The sequence below is a fragment of the Oculina patagonica genome, chromosome 9 (genome assembly GCF_052425735.1).
Source record: "Oculina patagonica isolate OP01 chromosome 9, crgOcupat, whole genome shotgun sequence".
NCBI lineage: Eukaryota > Metazoa > Cnidaria > Anthozoa > Scleractinia > Oculinidae > Oculina > Oculina patagonica.
In genome coordinates, this window is record NC_135766.1 from 31,706,024 (window position 1) to 31,724,832 (window position 18,809).

The 18,809-nt window shown below is 38.4% G+C and overlaps 2 protein-coding genes across 2 annotated transcripts; both read right to left on the bottom strand.

Annotated features, from left to right (window-relative positions):
• Positions 1 to 1,789: 1,789 nt before the first annotated feature.
• Positions 1,790 to 13,168, bottom strand: LOC144664737 (uncharacterized). The gene is made up of 7 exons (XM_078525943.1): positions 12,877 to 13,168; positions 10,058 to 10,085; positions 8,274 to 8,381; positions 7,561 to 7,663; positions 5,135 to 5,203; positions 3,081 to 3,727; positions 1,790 to 2,057 (listed from the first exon to the last, which is right to left on the bottom strand). The coding sequence occupies exons 1-7, from the start codon at positions 13,099 to 13,101 to the stop codon at positions 1,987 to 1,989; spliced, it is 1,251 nt and encodes a 416-aa protein (XP_078382069.1). The 5' UTR covers positions 13,102 to 13,168; the 3' UTR covers positions 1,790 to 1,986.
• Positions 13,169 to 14,281: 1,113 nt separating this feature from the next.
• Positions 14,282 to 15,915, bottom strand: LOC144664750 (melatonin receptor type 1B-B-like). Its single transcript, XM_078525956.1, has one exon. The coding sequence runs from the start codon at positions 15,705 to 15,707 to the stop codon at positions 14,616 to 14,618; it is 1,092 nt and encodes a 363-aa protein (XP_078382082.1). The 5' UTR covers positions 15,708 to 15,915; the 3' UTR covers positions 14,282 to 14,615.
• Between the last annotated feature and the right edge of the window lie 2,894 nt (positions 15,916 to 18,809).

The following is an 18,809-nucleotide window of genomic DNA, read 5'->3' on the forward strand; positions in this document are numbered from 1 at the left end:
CCATTGCCGGTTTTCATACACTTTGTATTGTAAATTCAAATATTAGCACGTGCGTGATGACTGAACGTTCAAAGTCCAGTCATCGGACCATGCAGTCACGTTCCACCTGCTTACATTTTTCCGGATACGTGACTCTTTCAAAGGTGTTGCGTTACACTGCTGGTCACGGCTTTATTTTATTAAACACGAAACAACTTTTTAAAGACATGTTTCGGCATGACTTATGCCATCTTCAGTTTATTGAGAATTTAAAATCTAGGGCTATATATATACCCAAGCTACAAATACAAAAATAGAAATGTATACAAAGTAAAATTACAATAACAAAAGATAATGGTAAAGCCGTTACAAAGTGGCAGGTACTGTCAGGAACTGTCTAGAACAGTAATTACTCACAGTGTGAGCTTTAGACCGTTACACAAAAGATTAAAATAAAAAGGTGTTGACATGCTGCACTTGAGTGTTTAAATTTGGTTTTAAACTATTAATGTAAAAGGCCTCTTTTAATTTAAGAAAATAAACGGTTTGAGCAGAATCCAAAATTTTAAAGCAATCAGATGTGTATAAGTTTTTGCAATTAGATGAACTGTTAAGGTGTTTAAAAACATGTGAATTTTTGTCAGTTTAAGTATGCTCTTTGATCCTTGTTGAAAAATGACGGGAAGTCTCGCCAATATAACGGGAGTTACATCCCGCACAAGTAAATTGATAAACAACAGAGGATCTAATAGCATCAGGAATGGGATCTTTAAAACTGAAAAAATTCTTTATTTTAAAAGAGGAAAAAACTAACTTGATGTTTAAGTCACTGCAAAAACGCCTAGACAACTGTTTAATTTTTATCTGGGTTATATTAGATACATTGCCGATGAAAGGTAGTTTAAAATAGCGAGTGCTAGTGTTGTTAGAATTACTAATACTAACTGTTAATTTAGCGAGATCTTTGCGAGACTTCCCGTCATTTTTCAACAAGGATCAAAGAGCATACTTTAACTGACAAAAATTCACATGTTTTTAAACACCTTAACAGTTCATCTAATTGCAAAAACTTATACACATCTGCCACTTTGTAACGGCTTTACCATTATCTTTTGTTATTGTAATTTTACTTTGTATACATTTCTATTTTTGTATTTGTAGCTTGGGTATATATATAGCCCTAGATTTTAAATTCTCAATAAACTGAAGATGGCATAAGTCATGCCGAAACATGTCTTTAAAAAGTTGTTTCGTGTTTTTAAAATTAGTAACTTTATTTTATTGTTTTTGAATGGCATTTCTGAAACTTGGTAAATAATTCTTCAAGTTAAAATCGAACCGCGAAGGAGGTTCTGATACCCGGTATTAATTAGCAAAGATATTTACGATTTTATTTTTCCGTTTACTCCGTATTTTTTGTTTCGATAGAGACTATATATCAAATAATCGAGACAGTGTTTCATCGGCTATCAAACACCTCGAATTTCCTCAAAAATACTCCGCTGTGCTTTGCATTTCAATGTTATATTACATCATTTTGTACAGTGAGTCAAACTAGACGGAATCTGTGTTTCCTGTGTGGCTTTGTGTATTTGCCTCGTGTTTTGCTCGCTATTTATTCCGGTAGCTTTCGTAATCGGGTTCGGAGTTCACATGTATTTATGAGACTTGAACTCCGATCACTTACGATTGCGAAAAGTACTTCAAATGTAAAACCTGAAATTTCATGTCTGGCGTTCTCTGACATTTTAAACTACTCCAAATATTGCTTCACTAACAATAACAACAAACAAATGAACAATGGACAGGACAGTTTCTATCGTTTTATGAAATTTAAATAAACCATAACGAAACGGTGAACAAATTTCGAAACAAAGTCAAATGTCTCCTTTATATTAAATCTCTTTACTGAACTGGAACATAACGACGAGCTGTCCAACATCAAAACGTCTCTCGTAGCACATGCTCTTTGCAACTCTTTCTTCGGTTTTGAATGCTGCGGTGGTTTCATGACGAGTACATGAAGTTCAACAGGCCCCTTCCTCTTCCACCGGGAGGCGTTCTTGACGGTTCAATTCCTGGTGAAGAGTAAGTTTGAAAAAAAAAAAAGAACTACAGTCAACAATAAACGATATGTAAACCTGCAGAAAGTTGCATTTCAAAGTAGCGCGCAACTCAAGGAAGACGAGAAAATTATAAAAAACCGGGGCTATTAAACTAGTTAGTAAGTTACCCTAGCCTAAGCACTCCTCTTGGTACTCTGCAGACCATGGTAATTTATGAACAAGAAAGCAATGTAACATTAAATACATTAAAAATAATTTATTCACCAGATTTATGTTTTTAGGTTTTGCCACTACTTTGTAAAATCTGTTATTAAACATCAGTAAAGCATCATTGAAGAGTCTACTTAACTTTAGACTTTCTCAAAGCGTCGACTTGTGGCAAGTCGAACTTAACTTCTTTAGTTGCACCCTTATGCTGGATTTTACACGTTTACGCGTATTTTTTTACGTGCGTTTACTGCGTGAAAAAAATATCGCAACAATGTATGAGCGACTTGCGTAAACGTGTACACAAGTCGTTCAGAGATTGTCTCTAAATTTTTTCACGCACGTAAAAAAATTACTCGCCAGTGGAAATCCACATTTAAGGTGGATTTCCACTGACGAGTAATTTATACGTGCGTGAAAAAATTTAGAGACTATCTCTAAACGACTTGCGTACACGTTTACGCAAGTAAACGCACGTAAAAAGAAATACGCGTTAGTGGAAATCCAACATAAATGATATAAATAAACCCACCACTTCTCTCTAGTAAGCCCTACCCCCATCCCCTGCTAAGACCAACGTCAAAAGGTGTTGAAAAGAAAAAGGCCTACATGGGATTAACAGATCTCTTGCAGTAGTTCCATAAAACCAAGTGAAACCCACAAATAACAGTTTGCAAGAAAGTGAGAGGCAAAAGGAATGCTATCGCACAACAACTAATACGAATAGTAAACCCGGACAAGATTCCAATCCGGTTTTTTTTTCTGACTAAATTTAAAATAATCGGCGAGAAGTCAGAGTTTGACAACAAATAACAATAAAATTGTTACCTGTGGGTCTTGGGGTGTTGTAGCAAATTCCGCCGAAATTATTCCTTCGAGCTTCTGCGTGGAGCCTGGCCCTACCAACCCCTGCTAACTGAGGAGAATTCACGCCTGTGCAGGTGGGTGAAGTCGGGTGTCCACAAACATTAGAAATTGCGGTCAATTCTGGTTTTTCCCGCTCAACGAGTTTAAGTCTGTTTTTCATTTCGCTCTCAATAAAACTGCTTCTGAATTCCGGGTTAGCATCTGTTGGCGATAAGGGTGGCTTCTCGCTCGTGTGCTGCGAATGAAAGCTGTTATTTGCGCCGCGAGATTTCACAACAATGTTAAGCTGCGCTTTGTATTGTTCATTAGATGCCTCTGAGACGGTTGATGGTACTCGGCCTTGCTGAGGTTCACCCTGCATTTTCTCAATACAGTATTGGAATATTGGGTTATTTTGTTTGGGCGCACTGCATCTTATAGCGCCCGTCGGAGCAAAGTTTGAGTTGTTACGTCCCTGTTGTTGCGAAAGACTTGAAATTGCACCTTGTTCGACGCAATGTTGAAAAACAGGGTTCGAAGTCGGTGAATACTGTTGTCTATGAACGTCTAAGTTTGTGTTATAGCCTTGAGATGTAGAGCACATCCTTGAAGGCAGTTGTATTCCAGAACTGCAAAAAAGTCAAATACAGTGGTCAATCAATTTGTGACTTCTCCTAACGTTTTTGTAACAAATTCAAATAAGCAGGTGATAGGAAATGACAACCTGACCCTCTCAGGAAAATCTCTTGACTGGGACCCTGATTAGTAGGCCCCTCGGCCAGCTAGAAGATTAGACACCATTATTTTCCTGGAAAAGGCGGGGGGGGGGGGGGGGATAAGAAAGATTTTCCTCTGCAAATTTTTTCTGAAATTTATGCACCTCTGCAAACATTTTTTTTTCGAAATGTAAACTATTTTTGTCTACATATCGTGTTTGCAAGCAATTTAATTTGTCTTTTTAGAATCTGCAAACAATTTTTTTTTTTCAATATTTTCCATACCCTCCTCCAGAAAAAATGGTCCGGCCGCCCCTTATTATACCTAAAAATCGCCGTAATGTTAGACGGGATATCTTGAAGACTTCAGGGGACCTCTGGACCTAGGATAGGCCTAAAAGGTATGTGGAAAATGGATATTACCGCTTCTGTCAATGAGTACTTTTCCTTCCATGCACAGTAAATTGAATCGTGTACGATAAAATCGACGAGAAAAATATCATGGGCACTAATTGACGAAAATGAGATGAAATTTCATCTCTTTGCAATACACCGTTAATAATGGGGGTCCTTCTTATTTTCAGACTTTCTCCAGTAGCGTCCCATTCTTACATGTAAATGGTAATTCCATACGAAGGATTATGAAGAAGGATATGTTATCTCTAATTCTTTAAAAAAATCGGAACTTTACTTTTCTCTCAAAAGTTTTAGGGATTTTAAATTCTAGCGCGCGGTTTGGGACTGTGCAGTTGTCCTCCCCACCAAAAAGTTACCGTAAAGCATTGCCTAACGATCTGAAATAGCTTGCCACCAAAAACCATGTTGAGCAATTCCTTAGCAACTGCTCTAGATCTGTAGTTAAGAGGGCCCAATGTTTGCTGGCCAGGGTTTTGAGTTGAGGGTCTGAAATTACCGTAGCCAGGGGCAGACAGACCCGGGACCAAAAAAAATCGTACATGATCAGGTCTGTTACAAAGGGGTATAAAATTTGAGGAATTCACCGAAAGTCACGAACAGGAGATTAATCAGTCAACTGTCCCCCCCCCCCCCCCACTCAACTGTAACTGACCGAATTACGACTTGTGAAACGTGCAATTCATTGTAACAATTCTGAGGCCCTGTCAGGGGGGGGGGGGGGGTTTTTTATTTATTTTATAAATTTTTTTTTCCAATTCTGACCACTGAGGCGGTCTTTTTGACTATCACACACAAATTCTCAAAGGTAACATTAAAATTTTTTTTGACAAACCCCAGGGAGAAATAATATTTTAAGAACATAACAACTGTTCATTAAATACTGTAATGACCGTAGTGTCTTACTTTGAGCTTTTCACAACAGCTTCTCTCCTAAGTTGTCGTTTGAATTTTTCTCGTTCTTCTGGGCTTAAACTGAAAAGTGCAAAAAACACTGTCAACCAAATTCCAAGAAACAAATAATGTTTACTGATACTAAGAGACCAAGAAAGATATTAGAAGATTAAAGTTCTTTTCCCCACCATTTTATGAGTTTAATCTAAGTACTTTCATGTGGTACTGTTTATTATGCTGTACAAGGTGGTTCTAACTTTTACGTCTGTGGATAAAACCCCATTGGGTGACCATTCAAATGAAAGCTATTGAGCAGTACTTTCATGTGGCACTGTTTATTATGCTGTACAAGGTGGTTCTAACTTTTAAGTCTGTGGATAAAACCCCATTGGGCGACCATTCAAATGAAAGCTATTGCGCAGTATACTTTCATGTGGTACTGTTTATTACATGTATGCTGTAAAAGGTGGCTCTAGCTTTCAAGTCAGTTATTCTGTTGAGCACTGATTTTATTTGTTAAACCTGGTTGAACTAAACATGTTTTGCTGGTATGGATGAGGCATACATGTACATGTAGGAGTAATTCTATTCCTGCCTGGATGGAATGCTAGTACATGTACATCACAGGGTTACAACCAGCATTACATTCCCTGTACCCATTTGTACACCTGGGTGGAGAGAGGCACTATGAGAGAAAGGGGTCTTGCTCAAGAATAATATGCAGTGACCTTGGCCCAGGGGGGGGGGGGGGGGTACTCCGGCATGTAAATGACGGTGATGATCGAAGGATTTTTTTGGGTTTGAAATTTTTGATTCCGAGATTTTTTTTGGGATGGAAGATTTGGCAAGTATTTTTTTGGGTGACTTAATTCAAATAGGTTTTTTGGGGGGTATTAAAATCAAACTAAAGTGCATTGTCACTGCCTTGGCGTATTTATGGTATGATGAATAATCAAACTCGAATGTTATTGCCTCTCCTGGCAATTTAGGGGTATTTTGACAAGGGATTTTTTGGGGGGTTATTTTTGGTCCAGGGATTTTTTTGGGTAATGTCGGAAGACTTAATAGGGATTTTTTTGGCTCCTGAATTTTGCCTTCATTCGATCATCCCCGTCATTTACAAGTTGGAGTACCCCCCTGGGGACCTTGGCCAGTGCTTGAGCCCAGATTGCTTAGTCTGGAGTCCAGGGCACTACCTTTTCTAGTACTGTAGGCCACCATGCCTCCAAGTTAAGGTAAAAGGTAAAGTCTATGTTCGAGCCTAGTTGCCCATCAGGCTGGAGATTATCCCGGATTCTGTAACATTAAGCATCCGACTCTAGAGGAGTTTTTCTACTCCCCCTGGATGGGATGCTAGTCCTTCACAGGGTTACCCCCCGCAGCATTAGTCCGCTGGTACCCATAATACCGTAAAGTTCCGTGTATAAGCCGCACCTTTTTCCTCTAAATTCAAGTCTAAAATCGGGGGTGCGGCTATCACGGAAACATCTCTGGTTGGAGTTCTCAAAGGCCTAATTAATATTCATAAAAACTTCTCAAGACGTCATTGAATAACATATAACAACCTGAAAACTTTGTTTTGTTCACTACTTTTAGTTCCTCTGCAAAGTTTTGCAGTGAAGCGTGCCAGTCACTTCGAATCATGTCTTTCCGCCGCGTGCGAGAAGGCACCAAGATAAACGCAAATACTCACAAGGCAAATGGCCGACCGCTCGGTTTTTTAGACCTTCACAGCAAATACATCTGCTGGATTAACAAACTCTTATTCTGCAGTAAGTTTTATCCTGTTGCGGGTAGCAGTTTCCAAGAATCTTGAAATAAAAACGTGGTTTCTTCTGAAGAAAATGCCGCCATGTTTGTTTTTAATGCCCAGACTCCTCTCTACAATCAGAGCTTGCTACTAGCATCACACGCGCAGAACGAATTACAATTGTTTCAGGAGTGTTTAGAAGTGAGAATCCCGAAAAAATGATATCAAGAGAGCATCCAAGTTTAAGATATTGTGAACAAACTAAAAAGGAGGTATGACAAGTGAATTTAGCTTCTAAGACTAATTTTTTAAACATTGCAACAACCACCGTGTCAGTGTTTCAAACCGTGCTTGTTTGCCCTTGTTTGTTTACCAATAGAACTTCACTTGAACTTCAAACTTTATGTCTGTATTTTTTTTCCAAAATTTGAGCTTCCAAATCGGGGGTGCGGCTTATCTACGGGTGCGGCTTATACACGGAACTTTACGGTATATACCAGAGGGTATCTAGTCAGTGGAGAGAGGCACTATGAGAGTACAGTGTCCCACCCAAGAACACAACACAGTGACCCCAGCCAGGGCTCAAATCTGAAATGCTCGATCCAGAGTCCAGCATGCTAACCATTAGGCCAGTGCATCTCCAATGTCTCAGAGTTAAGCATTTAGTCTGATTAGAATGCTTTCTTACCTTAAGGTGTCTGTGACAGTTGTTGATGATTGAGGTGACCCTTGTTGACATCTCGATCTATCAGTATTATTATGGACTGACCGCTGAAGATTTCGTTCTTCATCTGTAAAGGGGAAAAGAAGTAACATTTAACATGAAAATAGAAGAAATTAATTAAAACCTTTCCGAGGGGGGCATTGGGATTTTCGGTTTTGTGTTTTTGGCCATATTTTAGATCGGTTTTGGTGTCTTATGTGGTTTGTGGGTTTTTCTTAGAACTATTGGCATTTGGTTTGCGGTTTTCTGCAAAAATACATGTACATTCAAGCGGATTTGGTATTTAATGTGGTTTCCATTTTCCCATTTTCAAAATTATGCTAGTTTGAGTTGTATGATTTAGCTTGTAAATGAACAGAAAATAATGTCAAAAATGTAACAGGAAAACCATTTTTAGAAAAAAAAAACTTGGTAAGGTTGCATATTAAATCATTCTCTTGACGCTCTCAAAGAAAGAATACATCTTGATTGTCAATAAAAGTAATATTTATAAGCTTACTATCCCTACCCAGAATAACATTGGATCATATTGTTCATGGTTAATGCTTTTCGCATGGTCAATGTTTCTTCAATTAGGTGTATATAAATATTAAACTGTTACAATGAATATTCATTTGAGATTGGGAAGGACTATGTTTATCATTTTGGGCAACTGCAAGGCAAATTGAAGTAAATACCATGGCTATCCCAGCTCTCAGAGGGCTCTTGTAAGTCATCTGTCCTGTGATAACTTGGCACAGAAGTGTTGCCTTTGAAGTAGAACCCATCCTCATCCTTTTCACTACCTACATGTACAGAAATGACAAATCAGCCGAATATTGTGTGGTGATTTTTAGGAGTTTTGACAATATGCGAGCCAGCGAGGGCCATGCGAGCCAGAAATCCCAAATCCCAATAAAAGGCTAACCGCAAGCAACCCAAACTAAGTAGAGGCTAACCAGAGTGCTATTTAGGGTAACCGGAGTGCTATTTAGGCTAACCAATGTGTTATTTCGGCTAACCAGAATGGCTCGCATGAATCGCATGACTCGCGAGCCATGCAAGCCAGAAATCCCTAACCCAATATAAAGGCTAACCGCAAGCTACCTAAGCTACTGTAGGCTAACCAGAGTGTTATTTAGGCTAACCCGAGTGCTATTTAGGCTAACCGGTGTGTTATTTAGGCTAACCGAAATGGCTCGCATGACTCGCTGGCTCGAACATTGGCAATACCTGATTTTTAGCACCCAGAACATTGCTTGCAGTTACATGTAGCTTTAACCCAGTTTGCTTCCAGTTCACTGTTAGATTTTCTTTGTTGGTTAGGGCAATGTATAGTATTTCATATGTCGTATTCATAGTCATAGGAATTTTTCTTGGACGTTTCTGTCCAAGGGGCAAAGGTTCAATGAGGTTAACCCTATGTGAAGCACCAACCCGTGAATCAAGGCCAGACCACAACACTGGGAGATTCATGTAGGCTCTTACCGAAAGTGCTCATAAAAAAGCATTAAATGCTAAAAGAAGTGCTCGTTTTTTGCCCAAAAAGTGCTAAAATAATGCTAATTTTTTTAAAAAATTGATCGTGGGTAACATAAAAATGCTTACTTTTTTCCGATTTTTTTTTATCTTAGAATATTACATTTTTCAGATTTTCAGTTACATATAAAATGTAACGATCAATGTTTGATGTCAGAGTACGCTCTCGAGCTATCTCTGGCTTGGCTGGCTGACTTCCATTGTTCCTCGATGACAACGTGGATGACGTCATCTTGGAACGAGTGTGATGGACTGAGTTTCTAGAAGGCAACCACTGACATATCAAACCTATTCCCCAGGCCTCCTCGGCTCCTTTGACTAAAATGAGGGCAAAATGCATCTTTGGACGCTATAAATAAGGTCATGTTGTGCTTTTTAACACAAAATTAGACAAATAGTCAGTCGAAAATCCAAAATAATGCTAGCAGTGCTTTTTGGGATAAATGTAAAAAAAAAAATCCTCACAAAGCCAAATAATGCCAAAAAAAGTGCGAGCACTATCGGTAAGAGCCTAGATTCATGCCCTACTCTTAAGTGTGTGGGTTCTCTAATGTCCCCTACTGACCATATAATACTGCAGATGCAGGAGAAGAGGCCTATAGTTTATCGTCCTTATTTGAGAAGACTACAACATCTTAGAACCATTTGCAGTTGTCATCACAAAGGCAGCATGTTCTCCTTAGCTATTTTAAGACCTTGAGTGTAGGTCCAGTCTGGGAGTCGAACCTGAGACCTCCTGCACAACTGAGCTAACCAGTTGGCAGCGTTATTACCCTAATCAACAAATAAAAGCTAACTGCAAGCAAACTGGGTTAAAGCTAACCGCAAGCAAGCTAGTGCATTTTGCCATTCTGCTGAATAGGGCCACCAATTACTAAAACGAATTGACAGTTATATTAATTTCCTTGAATACTGGTATAAGTTAAAAAATACAGTCCCTTACCTTTGTAGTTATAATGCTCTATGACAGACTGCAAAAATTTAAAAACAGATTAATGTAGTTAATAAATAAATAAACTAAGAAAACTACTTCTGCTAGACAAATGTAATTTATAGCCATATAAATTTTGGTTTTAGTACACATCTACATCTACATTTTAATATGTCGGTAAAAAGTCCTTGGCAGGGTTCACACCAACGTCTAAAAATAAGTAAAAATACAATATGTACATATATAATAACTGAAAAATTCTAAATAAAAAAAAAAAAAAAAAAAAATAAAAAAAATTTACAGAAACTATGTCATTAGGCATTATACAGTATCTTTTTGGCACAAGTTATGGTTTACTGACTACAATCAACTGGTACACACATGGAGCGTACGTAAGAGGCTGTTCACATTAAAATAATACTGTACTTCACTCTAACAACAGGAACAGGGCCTGGGGGGGGGCAAGGCCATGTTATGAAGTCAAATTAATAATTCATCAACAAAAAACAAGAAGACAATAAACATGATTGTAGTTTGGAAATCTGTTTTTAATTTGAATAGATTTTTACAATCAATTTTATTTGTCTGTTTAGACTCAATTGAGAAGATCTATACAGATATATCAAACACTCAAGGCAGTAAAGAATTTCATCACTGACACATACATGTATGTATCCAGACATCTCGAATTTCATCAAAGTTCACCATTGAATGGTTGCATTTTGGCTCAAAAAATGGGCTCTTACTTGGTGTAGAGGACACAGTTGACGGAAAACAATAGAGAACAATAGATTTGTGAGACAGTGTTTTATCGTGACGTCAACTGTGCCCTCTACACCAAAAAGGACCCAAAAATGGTAGTACAAAGTGGAATTTCAGTTTTTCTTGAACCCGAGATTTCTTAAGCCTCCTGATAACTTTAACCAAAAATCATTCCACTTGGTTGTTAAACACTGCATTTTTACTCCAGATTTCTCATTCCTCAAACTCTTGATTTCTCAAACCAATTTTCGTTTCACTTAGTGGGGGGCTGATCCGCCATCAGTTCCGTGCTAATTTTTAACCAAAACTGTCAATCTGCCACTCAGTACATTAATTTCAATTTCACATTCAAATCTGCAATGTTACTTAAAAACTTTGTGCAATCCGCTGTATTTTTGAAATCTACGAATCCGCTCAATGTATCACAAAATGCGCTTTTCAAAGCCAAATCTGTCGACCCTCCTTAGAGGTTGGGAAATTGGGATAACACTGAAAACAACTCACTTTGTTGTCAACCTAATTATTTTAGCTGGGGGCATGAACTGGCCTATCATGTCCCAAAGAGTGACAATAGTTTTTTTTTATAGGCAAGGAATTAAATGATACTTGACTGTTTGAAAATTGAGAGGATCTGTAATAAAAATCAAAGTCTCTTCGAGATATCAACGTTTTTGCATAAAGAGTATGAGTCGAAGGTTTATCCTGTGCATTGTTCTTCGAACTTATCATTACAGTTTCTTTGTAGTTTAGTTTAACAATTTCCTATCTTCGCAGAGGAAATGTAGCCATATAATTTTGTCAAAAATGGCTCATCCGCGCCGGGTATTTATACACATATTCCTTAACATTACACAAATAAACAGTGCAAATTTCAGCGAGATCTGACAATTCTATACTTTAAAATTGCAAGGACCTTTCGAGGCAGTCGATTATGGCAGCGAAATTAGCAAATGAAACAGCAAAATATGCGTTCCACGCTTTGTTTTTGCGACGCCATATTTGAATTGTTATAGGTAAACCGCTGTTCAATGTGTTCAAGGCCGTATCGTTACGATTGCTCCACGAAAAAGCACGAAAAAAAATACTGATATTTCCGACTACTGTCGGAGAAAACATTGCTCATATAATTGCAGCGTAAACAAATCGTTACCCTCAAGCTGCGTTTTGTCTAGGCTCTGCGAGGGTCGGATATCAAGACCCAGGATTAAACAAAAGCCATATATACAGTTAATGTTTCAGTGAATGCTTTCGAATTATATTTGAAGATGAAATACGAAAGAATTTTGCTGTCTTTGACTGAAATTCCACTTGAACTGCGTAGATACGATCGCATGTTGTAAAGCCGATTCATGCAACATTGCTGTCAACGTGAAATCTCGTCCCTAACGACCTACAAGTAGGCAGATGACGAATTGTTAACCGCTCCTAAGCTAAAAGAAGCCCCCATCTCTTGCATTTGTTTTAACTTCAATAATATCTTTGAAAAGAGCGAGTTTTTTGGTATTGTTTATTTTTGACGTTTGTAATTTTTAAACGATTAAGTGCTAGATTATTTATTCGTGTTTTAGTTACGCAATCCATTGTTTGTGCAACGCTTTTTATAGATCGCCTTTCAGACACGTGCGTTAAGATAAGAAAGCTGACATGTCACTTTTAAAATTGTTATATAACGTTTGTATAAATGTGACAAGTCACGTTTTTTTCCACAAGATCGCAAGTGATCACCCACAGCGGAAAGTAATCCCTTGAGTAATTAAAACAGTCCCTTGAGAAATTAAAAAAGTCCCTTGAGAGTTTACAAATATGTGGTTCCAAATTTTGTTCACATAACCCCTATTCTACGTTTTTAGCTTGTAAACAAGCAAAAACGTCGAAAAAATAGCTAAAGGTAGACATTTGATGAGGGTTTTATTTAGCACTTCATGTAGCTGGGTCACAAGTTATAACAGTGAAAATAATTATAAATGAATTATGATACATGTATATTTATATAAGATGACACGGGGCACACTTCAAGGCTTTACAAAGGGCTTAACGACAAAAAACTGTACACAGTTTCTTACACATACCCTATCAGGACATCTGCTGACATGATGGCGAATGTCGTGCCTCAACAACTTATGTTTGGCGTTAAATGGACAAGTGACCAAGTCTTTTTCAGGGTGATTCTGTCTGCACTTTAAAAGATGGTATTGAAATCTCTTGGCTTTTATCATATGTGTTTCGTCATAGGGACACACCATAAGCTTATCTGGATCCCACCTAGACCAGTCTTCAGGAGCAGACCACGACATTTCGCCTCCTTTTTAACCCAAAAGCTAAAACCACACTTTCCACTCGATCTTTTAGTCGATCTTCAGCTGTTCTAACGCAGGCGAATAAGGTCAGCGGATTTGCATGGTGAAACATTGTACGTTGCGTAATCGACACAGAATGTCTTATGTCAATGAGATGGTCGCTCTGAAGCCGTCTAAAAAAAAATAATTGCATCAGTTGTATTCCTTCATGGGAAAGAAAGAACCAAAAAAAATAAGACCTGGCTCCTGATGTGTTAGCTTGTGTAGCCTGTTCCAGGCTCTCGGTAGATGAGGAGAGCAAAAAAATTCCGGCAGGCGAGAACAGGCTAGAGCTTGTGTGACTTGATAGCTCAGTTGGTAGAGCATCGCACCGCATCGCACCGGAATCGCGGAAGTCACGGCCCGTTTGAATCCCGTTGAAGCCCTGAATTTTTTTTTTTTAAGGCTTCTTTTCCCCACAGTTGTGACAATGCAGAGCTGATCGAACAGCTGAAAGCTGATTTTTTTTAATATTTAAATATACATTAGTTTTAGCTGTTCGGTCAGCCCTGCATTAAAAAGTTTGTTTATTAAGTCTACTGCTGATCCTGATCTACACCAAGATCCGGCTACAATTTGCTCCTGTTTGTTGCTGAGTGGTCCTTGCGTTGTTACAGAAATCACTTCTTATCCCCAGTTGCTTAAATTGGTGGGCTCATGGTGAGGAATCGTGTCATTGCACATTTATTCAAATAGGGTTGGGTAAATCAGTGTCCCAAAGGGACATGAGCAAAAAAGCCAGGCTCCAGGGGTTAAAAACATTGAATAAAACACCAACGTAACTGTTTAAATGTCTTAACAGTGAATTTTTCTTGTTGGATTTTGGTCAATAAGGACCGATAAGAGAGTTGCAGTGTCAATAAAAAGTGAGAAATTATGATTATGAACTACCCGTATTTATTCGATTGATCGCCCAACATCGAATAAGCGCCCACCCTGTAGGTAGGAAAAGTTAATAAGCGCCCAGCCTCGAATAAGCGCCCACCCCTCACTTCCCAAAAAACTAAATTGCATACGCTGAGTATAGCTAAGTAACAATAATATTGAAATCGACTAAGTACTACATAAGAGACTTCAAGTTTTATAAGTATTTTACAGAAACGTGCAAAGAACAGTCAAAATTCTGCTTTGGTACATCTTCATGTTTTATTAGTAGTTGTTGTTTTGTTGCAAAATAAACTTACTACTTGCAGAAAATGGTGAAAATTTAATAAGCGCCCAGCCTCGAATAAACGCCCCCTCTTAAGGTCCCAAAGTTTAATAAGTACTATAAGTGCTCAGGGCGCTTAATTGAATAAAAGCGGTATCCAATGAGCGGTAGTTCTTGAGGAAAGTTGACCTGAAAATGTCTTAACGGTTTTTTGTTTGTATTTTTATTTTTTAATTTGAGCTGACTTATAGCTGACCAATGCGTTGGAAATGTTGAGAAAAGTTGAGAAAAATGTCTCGGCAATATGTTAATCTGTTTACAGCTAGTCAATGACTTGTAGTTCTCGATCGCATGTATAAGCCGTGACATTAATAATGCGAGGTCCCGTCAATTCAGCATTATTACGTGCAAGTGGTGATTGCGCAGTCCGTTCAGGTGGATTTCCAAGTTGGTTTACAAGAAACCTTGTTGTCGGATCAGCAATCATCGGCGCAACTCTAAACATCTTATCTAAGCGAAGCAAGCGTTTGTATTCTTGTCTAAATGCCCTGTTCATGGCTCCGTATATAATCGGGTTCACAGAACTTGACATAGTAGCTGCTATGGTGTAAAACAAATAAACCTGTCTTGGTAGGAAAGATCCGTGGCTGAGAAAGTCGATTGTCTCTATGACTATCACAGGCAAGAAACAAATGACATAAGCCAAGACCATAACTAGGAGAGTTCGGGAAACTTTAATATCCTCGACATTTACTCTTGTTGAATCAACGTCTCTGAAGCGCGTTTTCGTATGCGCGCGCACCGAACGAAAAACTTTGAAACTGCAAAATGATATAATACTCATGGGGATACCGCCAAATACGGAGACTAAGATCGTCGAGAACGGCTCTTTGCCATCTTGATTGCAATATATTTTCCCTGGGTGAAAGAGGTATCTGTGTCCTGAAGCAACATAGGGTATTTGAACCAAAGAGGCAATCAACCACGCGGCGAGGATCATGAGCGAAGTTCGACGTTCCGTAAAAACTCGTCGGTAACGATTCGGCTTCACGATGCGATAGTATCTGTTCAATGACATAAGAGCAAGCGTCTCAGAAGAGGCGAAAGCCAGCGTAATGCCATAATATCCCTGAAATTGACATGTAGCGTGATCGAAGGGCCAATCGCTTCTAACTATCACTGCTGTTGTAAGAATGATTGCTGGTAAAGCCATTGAAATGTCAGATATGGCCAGCGAAGTGATGAATTTGTTCGGAATCGTTCGTAACCGGGGCGATTGAAGAACATCTATTAATGTTAGTAGGTTGCCAAAAAATGCCACCAAGTTATTCAAAAACACGACGAGAGTTTCAACCACCAATAATGGAGTGCCTCTCGCCTGGAGATCACGTTGAAGTTTTTCCAAGCCATTCATCTTTTTTTGGATAGGAAGCAATGTTCTAATAAGCCAATTTTTGTTATCTTTGTATCAGAAGATGATAAATTTTCAAAGCGATGCGTAGATCGATGTATATGTTTCTTTTCTTTAACTAGACTTTTGTGTTTCACGCTGCCAACTCGGTCATTCTACATGCGACAGGAAGAAGCAGAAGCTACCGAAATAATAAACAACAAATTACTTAGAAACTGAAAAGTCCTGCTCAAAAGCAGATCAATTCAGTGCAATGTTCAATCTCCCAGCTGTCAAGTTCGAGTTCGATTCTAACTTAACTCATTGTTAGTTGAATTTAATTAAATTGGCAGTTTGCGGACTAATAGAAATTTGACAGTAAGGGACCCTTGATATGAGTTAGTAAATCAAACAGTGCACGCAACGCAAAATAAAGATTTTAATTTTGAGTCCCATCGTATGCAATCAAACTCTGTTTTGATTATCCTGGGGTATAATTTGAATGCGCGCACACAGGCCGCGAAATTCGGTGAGCACACTTGTTCGCAATTAATTAATCTACATTTTCTGGAACTATCAAAATTTCTTCCTAGAACGTGTAAAATCCAAACTGTGCGATTAAAATTTTCTTATAATTTAATCGAAAGCGGCAAAACAAAATGAAGAAATTATAGCAGTGTCTGCGATTAAGATCGGTGGGCTAAGTCTATATTTTTAAGAATGCAACCGAAAAAAAAACTTCGGCCAGTTTTAAATGTTGCAAAATATTAATTCAATACTAATTTTCACGGAATGTCTTGGGAAAAATATATTACGGTAAAAACTAGGCAATTTTTAAGCGTACAAAACGCTGCAAATTGTAAAAAAGGCAGATTAAATTGAATTGAATACGAGAAAATACCTTACCAACTAACAAGCAAAGCAAAAGGTGAAGTTGATTCGTTGTGATGTCGAAGATATAATCGCTTTCAATTATGACTTATGTCTTAGTGCTTTTGACAGAGACAGACAGCTGAAGTGGACGCGAGGGTGTCGGAAACTGCCTGTCATAGACGTAGTTATATTCAAAACTGATTCTAGTTAGTATACACCTGTACAAACAAAGCGATCAGATCAGAGCTGAAAAAACTAAGTTATGGGTTTTTTTTTTCAGGCCAACTCAGTGTTTTTGCCTTCTCTTCTTTTTTATCTCGCGATAAGAGAAAAAGCTTAAGTTCACCGTCTTCTTTTAAAGACCTATTATTATTATCGTTCGATAGTATACGCTGCACTAGCCATGCATTCAGATTGCGAATTTGCCAATGTTGCGGATTATAGCAAAGGGTTGTTGAGCTAACTGTTTAATAAATAACTTTTTCTAGTCAGCGTGTTGTCAATTGTTCATAAAGTCAGATTTTAAATTGGCAATGAAATGTTAATTATAATTATGAAGTGTTAATCTACTCCTAGCGTGTAGCAGTTCGCCACGAGCATGAAAGAAAATGTTGCGAACAACCTCGTTTCCAGGGTCTCTCTCTCTCTAGGCGGGGAGAGAGAGATACTAGTTTTAAAGAATAAATCTTCGTTCGCTGCGTGGCACTTCTAACTGTGAAGATTATATTGTAAGTGCCAAAAAGTTGATTATAAACCAAACGTTTCGGGCTTAGCCCTTCATCGGTGGAGAGAGAGGCCTGGGAGCAAGTTGTGTCACGAAGAGTTTTCGCTCGTTTTCGATAATGAATGATGAAGACCTTATTTTCACGACGCCGTTTATCACTCCGGCACGGCGAAGCATGGCTGACGGCTATAAATAGCACTCTGGTTAACGGATAAAACATAGGCAAAGACTTCACAGCGGTCAAACGCAAAAATTGCCGCCACATCCGGTCTTCGTCGCCTCGAACTTTTGACTCGAAAGTGAGCAAACTTTTGTAAGAAATTGTTAAAGAAATAGTACGGTGAAAGAACAATTCAAGCTGGGACACTCAGTGGAGATGGATTATCGAGTTTCCGATCCATAAGCGGCGTATAAACCTTTACTTTCCAGGGACGGCGTTAACTTTTGGCTTTAAAGCGAAAGTTTTCGGAAAATTTAAGACTTTGTATGGAAAATTTTGGCGGGAATTGCGCAGGAACTGCGCACGCACGCTGCGTTTGACCGCTGTGTGGGCAAAGACAGGTGTTTGAAAGATATTGATAAGATATATATGCCAGAGAAGTAAAACCTAAATTAGTTTTTAAAGAAAATTCAAATTAGTGTGCGGAATTCCAACTTAGTATTCAGGAAATCCAGAGAAGTATGCCAGAGAAGAAAACCTAAATTAGTATGCAAGGGAAATCCAAATTAGTATGCGGAAATTCAAATAAGTATGAGGAAATCCAATTTAGTATGCGGCAATTCAAATAAGTATGAGGAAATCTAAATTAGCATTTAGGAAATCCAGGGTAGTATGCCAGAGAAGAAAAACCTAAATTAGCATGCAAGGAAATTCCCAATCGGTATGAGGAAATCCAACTTAATTTTCAGGAAATCTTGCTGACCTATGACTACTGTCGATAGAGGATGACCTTCTCTACCAATTATACATACATTAGATTATTAGCTGTCTATTCCTGTTTCAGGCTAAGCGAGTTTTCATACAACAAAAGATTTCTGGATGAAAAAACTGAATGAAATTAAAACCCATAAAGAAGACGTTTATTATGAAATTAGTGCTGGAAAATCATTGCTATACAATTGTTTTACATAATCACAATATAAAAGTTTGAGTAATCGAGTATTTGAAGTAAAAGATATGACAGCCACGTGGAAAATGCATTCCGATCACGTGCGTATCGCATACCGTAAAATTCCGGTTATAAGCCCTGGGCTTATACAACTTCGTAAGGGGGTTTTGGATGGGCTTATAAACGGAGGGGCTTAATTATATCTGGAAGGGCTTATAAGCGGAATAAAAAAAAAACGTTTCGAAACGAGCCACGGGAGTGTTGATCAAAATACCTTTTTAAATTTAAAACGCATAATAAAGCAACATGTAGCCTTGTTCAGTACTGTCATCTGGCAGAGGGGGCTAACATCCGGGAGGGCTTATAATCGGATGTATTTTTTGTTTCCAGATAGATGGGCCTATAACCGGGGGGGGGGGA

Bases quoted from the DNA above. Each gene is read 5' to 3' on its own strand.
- LOC144664737 (XM_078525943.1), bottom strand. From the start codon at position 13,101: ATGTCGTGGTCTGCTCCTGAAGACTGGTCTAGGTGGGATCCAGATAAG. The intron at 3,728-5,134 runs GTAAGACACTAC...ACTTTTTTGCAG, and splicing joins GCTGTTGTGAAAAGCTCAAA to TTCTGGAATACAACTGCCTT. The intron at 2,058-3,080 runs GTAACAATTTTA...ACTCTTCACCAG, and splicing joins CAACACCCCAAGACCCACAG to GAATTGAACCGTCAAGAACG.
- LOC144664750 (XM_078525956.1), bottom strand. From the start codon at position 15,707: ATGAATGGCTTGGAAAAACTTCAACGTGATCTCCAGGCGAGAGGCACT.